The sequence below is a fragment of the Montipora foliosa genome, chromosome 12, assembly GCF_036669935.1.
Source record: "Montipora foliosa isolate CH-2021 chromosome 12, ASM3666993v2, whole genome shotgun sequence".
Lineage (NCBI taxonomy): Eukaryota > Metazoa > Cnidaria > Anthozoa > Scleractinia > Acroporidae > Montipora > Montipora foliosa.
The window spans coordinates 10,155,660-10,161,310 of NC_090880.1; the positions used below are offsets into that span (position 1 = coordinate 10,155,660).

The 5,651-nt window shown below is 41.0% G+C and overlaps 1 protein-coding gene across 5 annotated transcripts in view; it reads right to left on the bottom strand.

The window, feature by feature from the left end:
• Positions 1–834: 834 nt before the first annotated feature.
• Positions 835–5,651, bottom strand: part of LOC137978425 (uncharacterized) — a 69,584-nt gene continuing 64,767 nt past the window's right edge. For all 5 annotated transcript variants that reach the window (XM_068825349.1, XM_068825351.1, XM_068825347.1 and 2 more), the window contains exon 13: positions 835–1,593. In XM_068825349.1, the coding sequence (XP_068681450.1) occupies positions 1,198–1,593 (396 nt within the window). In that variant the 3' untranslated portion in view covers positions 835–1,197. The remainder of the gene's footprint in view (positions 1,594–5,651) is intronic.

The window sequence follows — 5,651 nt, forward strand, 5'->3', positions numbered from 1 at the left end:
GATTAATGTCAGGTTTGGGAATAAGTTTTGGATATGGGAATATAGGCTGTCTGTGTGGGGAGGGGTCGTTCTTTTCGGGACTATATGATCCCAGTCTCGCAAGGTGATCCACCTCATTGTTCATACACAGAACAATGGATCCAATTTTCCCCAATTCTTAATCAGCGATCCCTCGAACACTGGCCGGTTTGGATAAACTACTATTCAAACCGGCCAATATTCCCAATGGGAGCTGATTAAGTGTTGGAATGTGACGGAAAGCATGGGACTCGCACTGTTTAATACGTTCAAGACTATAAATATGTATTGCCCCATCTGGTGGGCCTCTGTTTTCCCGTAAAACCCCCGGCCACTCGTTAGAAGTGCGTTCTTTCGAAAGGGACGCAAAAGGGGTGCGTGGGTTGAGTGGGGATGTTAGGAAGGGTCGATAGATATTTTTGTTTTTCGTATTACATTTTGCACTCTCATTGGCCAAGTGTTTCAAATTGTCCAATGAGAGTGCAGAATGTAATAAGATCGACATCAAGCTATAACCGCCGTAGCCACACTTGTAGCTGAACGCATGGGGAGATTATAGAAAGCCGAACATTCTTTCGAATTTATCCGCCAAAAATCGCTGTGTGGTCCAGGAGTGGAGTTGATGTGATAGAAAATTTATCTGGCCTTAACGCTGTGGTGTTTTTATGGCAATTCGGACCTCTGCTGGCACGACGTCTGGGTGACCCCTCAAATGGTCTTAATGACCCCCCACTTGAAAAAATTAAATGGAATGCTGCAGTTCATTACCACCCAGTTCCTTCTGTTTTTGTGTAATACATACCACAGGCAACCTAGTAGTTTTTTTTCTGGCATTCTTGTGCTTTAGGACGCAGGAAGGCTCTCCTTTTATTACTTGAATACGTAAAATACTGTGTAATTGCACGTACATGAGACTTCCTAAATAGGTAGAACTACCAAAATATTTATAACAGGCCTTGCTGCTAAAAGTACGACTATTTACTTTAATTTCGCATTGGCTTCAAGAAGAGAAAGAGGGCCGTCACTAGTTTTTTTGTAACTGCCATGCGAACCACTGAAAAGCTTGCTAGACCGTTTTCCTATCCAGAACAACTTACTAGAAAGCTGCGTAAGAAGGCAGTTGATATTTCTACTTAAAGAATGCGTGTAATTCTAATGTAGTTTTCAGTTTGGTTTGTATCATAATTCATGCCTTGGAATTGGAGGGTGCTCCTCGTACGAGACCACAGGACTGTAAACAATATCCTGATAACCAAAAGCTTCCGGTCCAGCAGTTCTCAATCCCTGAGGAGTGGTCCAAAGAGGCGAGCATGGCATAGTTATGACAGCGACTCGCAAACCATAACGAACTTCCTCTGTTGTGATTGGTTGGCCTGTATCTTCGTCAACTAGGGATATGAGGTCAGGTACTGTAGCTAAGATATTCTTTGAACCATCAGGATTTGAAGTAAAAGCTATGTAGTTTTCATTCTGGAACTCAATACTCAGTTCCACTCCACTAAATCGCATCGAGCCCTCCACTGTTAAACTTCCCATGGTAAAAGCACCTTTTGTTACACGGCGCACATCAGCAATCTAGAAAAAAAAGCATTTTAGCAATTTTACATATCTCTCCCATAGTACGCGTGTTATGATTGGCTAATTTAGCGAACCGTATTCTACAGTACAGTCCGCTGTACTCCCGCTAAATTTCAAATTTTGTAGAAAGTTCTTCATGTTGCTTCTGTCGAATAACCTTGTTAACTATTTCAATCTTGCAAGCAACTATTTTAAAAAGTCAATTAAACTTATTCGCTTTTCAGATTTTGCCGAATGCCAATCATTTGTGGCAGCTGAACGTTCCCCTTGACTTCAACTAGTTTCCTTTTCCGCGCTTGATTACCCTCAGAGATATAATAACTTACTTACGCCGGGATCCTCGTTTTTCTTCCCGTTCATTTATGGCGCAAGCGTGAAGCGGACCTTGAACTCGGACACGGTCAGTAAGAGGTAATTAGTACACAGGTTGTTTTTCCGGTTGAAAACTGAAGAACTTGACGAGCCTTTTATTATTAATTTTTGCTTGTAACATTCAAGGCAATGCAGTAGAAATCAAGACAATACATAAATATCTATGTGGACAGCTCTTGTACCGAGGCAGTTGAAAATAACCCCATATGCTTTTCCAGTGGTTCGTTTTTTAACTTCATCTTTTATCTTAAATGGTCCAAATAGATCTAGTGCTGTGTAGGTCCATGCCGGGGCAGGTTTTAATCTTTCAACAGGGAGTTTTCCCATGATTTGTGCATTCACTTTTTTATCCAGTTTCTTGCATATTACACAGTTTGTTCTGATGGATTTCACCAATTTCAGCAATTTGACGATCCAGAATTTTGCTCGTATTTTGCTTGCAGTTGATAGCACTCCCAGATGACCTCGATAATGTATGTGTTCGGCATATAGACGTGAGAATCTATGCTCATATGGTAGTAAGACGATTTCGCTTTTATTATAACTCATTTCCACCCATCCTCTAGCACATCCCCCAACAACGTAAATTCCGTCGTCTCGTTTGCGAGGGCAGAGCCGCTTGTATTTACCCGATTGGATATCCTTTTGCATCAAACTTTGTGATTCCAGAATCCAGAAACGTTCGGACTTGTTGATGTCATCTGCTGTTAGCGTTCGTGTTGCATTTTTCAATGTTGGCTTCATTTCTTTCTTGTACATGGCCAAAATTCGGGCTGTAATTCGTAGCAATTTTTTATAATCTGAATATTTCTCGATGTTTATCCTTGACGCGAGTGTATCTTCTGTGTTAGTTTGAACAGCTGGTGAAGATAGCTCCAGTTTAATCGTATTGATGGGAACTTTTTGTTCCGAGTATGTATTCGTAATTGGCCATTCAGATTCGTGTAGTTGAAGGAAGTTCGGGCCCATTTGCCATGCACTGTTTATTTGGATATCGTTTGGTTTACTTCCTCTTGTTAACAAATCAGCTATGTTAAATTCGCTTGCGGTCCAGTACCAGTCTTTCGCATTGGTTCCCTCTTGGATTTCTCCTATCCGCACTGCGGCAAAGGTATTGAATCCATAGGATTCTTTTTGGATCATGGAGTGAACGATTTGAGAATCAGTGATGTGGTAACATTTTTCGAAACGGTATCTGCATTGTTCTGTTATTATGGTTTTTAATCTTTTATTTAAAACTGCACCACAGAGTTCTATCCGGTCGATCGATAGTTTCTTGGAAGGTGCGAGGCGGTTTTTGGACAAGATGAGGTTGGTTGCGTGGTCTCCATTACGAAGTCTCCATCTAGCGTACGCACATGCGCCATATGCATCATTAGATCCGTCGCTGAATATCACGAGGATTGGATTTCCCGTTGCTTCTTTAGGTTTAGTGCATCGATTCACTGTAATCTTTTCCATCTTACTCAGATCCTGTAAGAAGTTAGCCCAGTTCTGGTGATCTTCGTCGGGTATAGGATCATCCCATTCCAATTTTGGGTTGTGAAGCCACAACCGTCTCATGAGAATCTTTGCCCTGACGGTCAGAGGACTTGCTAATCCGAGTGGATCATAAACACTATTTACTTGTGATAGAATTATCCTCTTCGTTAAAATCTTGGAGGTATTAGTAGTCGTATCTTGATTTTGTTTGGGGCGTCGTTTCTTGCCTTTTGGTGTAACATTTAGATTGATTTTGAAGCAGAAATTATCCGTAATTGGATTCCGTACAATACCAAGCACTTTCTCGTGTGCTGTTTTCGTGTTAGTTGGTATAAGATCCTGGTCTGGAGCAATCTTGTCATGTGAATATATCCATTCCTTTATTTTGCGATGTAGGTGGCGAAAGTGAAACCGTGGACACTTTTAAGTACAAGCTCCCACTTATTGACAAACAGGGCAAAGCAATCGTGTTCGACGTTTACGGAATCGACAAGATAACCTCCCCCATTCCATCAATAAAGGAGAAATCTTAACAGACTTGGAAACTTGTCTCTTTTATCGATGGTACTGTGTTCGGAGCTTACCAGTTTCGCCCATTCTCTTTTAATATCATTTGGCAATTTTCTTTCTATTATGCTAACAGAACTGGTTGTGGTTATTTCTTTCTCTGGACCTAATCTTCTCAAGTCTCGGTAACCGTCGTCGATGACATTGATAAATTCGACGAATTTTTTGTTTTCGCCTTCTCTGATAGGTTTTATGTTTTGAATGGCGCACATTACGACGTCAGCAACCTTTGCAGGATCGCCGTATTTTTCGTCCAGTCTCTTCCACATCGCAATAATATCATCATCGACGCTTTTTACCGCATCGGCTGGTTCCTTTCCAAGACATGATCGAAGAACATATGATGCGTTCTCGGCATTAATTGACGGCATGACTTGTTTTTCAAAATCTGTTTTGAATTGTGGATAATTTCTTACGTTTCCGTGAAATGACGGCATCTTGATTTTTTCAAGTTGTAGCGGATTGCTTTTGTCTTTTGCCTTGCTATCGTTTATTTTAACCGAGATAAATGCTTCGATGCGGCTACTGATCTCTTGATGGCGCGCGTGCATGTTTCGAATCCATTCGATTTCCTTTTCAACGTCTTCGTTGTCAAGTAGCTCGAGCATTGTGTTATGTAATGTCTTACAATCCGCGAGCGCGATATCTAAATCTCTTTCGGTTTTGCGCAAAGCTTCGGGGGCATTTTGGGATGCCATTGCATCGTATGCGTGTTTCACTAACGTGTCAAAGATAGTTTTCATGGACTTCTTTTTTATACTAAATTGTTCCAATAGTCGTCTGAGTTTTTCTTGTTCCAGTCTCACTGATTCCTGTTTGTGAAATTCTTCCACTCGTTTCTGCTCGTGTAAGGTATGGTCGTTGACGTACTGCGTGTGAGTAGTCGCTGCCTCTTCGTATAATTCTTGCAATTCGTTTATCCATGCTTCGTTCTGCTCTATTTCGTCTTCGGCTAAGTGTATCATGTAAATATCATGCTTACCTTCGACGATATTCCAAGCTTCATGTAAGTCCGCAAAGGTTCTTTTAACTGCTTCCATGCCTTTGTTTTCATCGACGGACTTAAAGAATTCATTTCGTTTCCTTGTGAATCTTGCCTTGGCTGATGTCCTAATTCTCTTCGCTTCCTCTCTCTTCGCCTCTTCTGCCATTCCTGGAGGATTCTCACGGATTTCGAATGTATCGGTGTATACCAATATTCAATAAGCGATCGGTTTCAAACAACTTTATTCCGTTTGGTAGCAGAAGTGTAGCGCATAATTGAAGCAGTGGTCAGTCAATACAATATGTAGTATGTGGTATGTAGTTCGAAATCCGATGGCCTTCAGATGCTGTCTTATCACAGTTGTTTCTGTGTCAATTAGTAATTAGGCAATTATCGTTTGTCACGTTATGTGCACGTAATTATGTGAAATTATAATCAATGACGATACAACTTTATTCCAATTTATCTCTGAAAACAAGATCATTCACATTTTGATGTATTTCATTGAAACACGCCAGGTTGGCTTGGTACAAGAATTGGCAAAATACGGTAATGCAACCAAGAAAGGACGAACTTCAAACACGACCTGCTCCAACACTTAAATGATGTTTGGGTGCTTTACACAAACTTCTGAAGACACAAGCTAGTG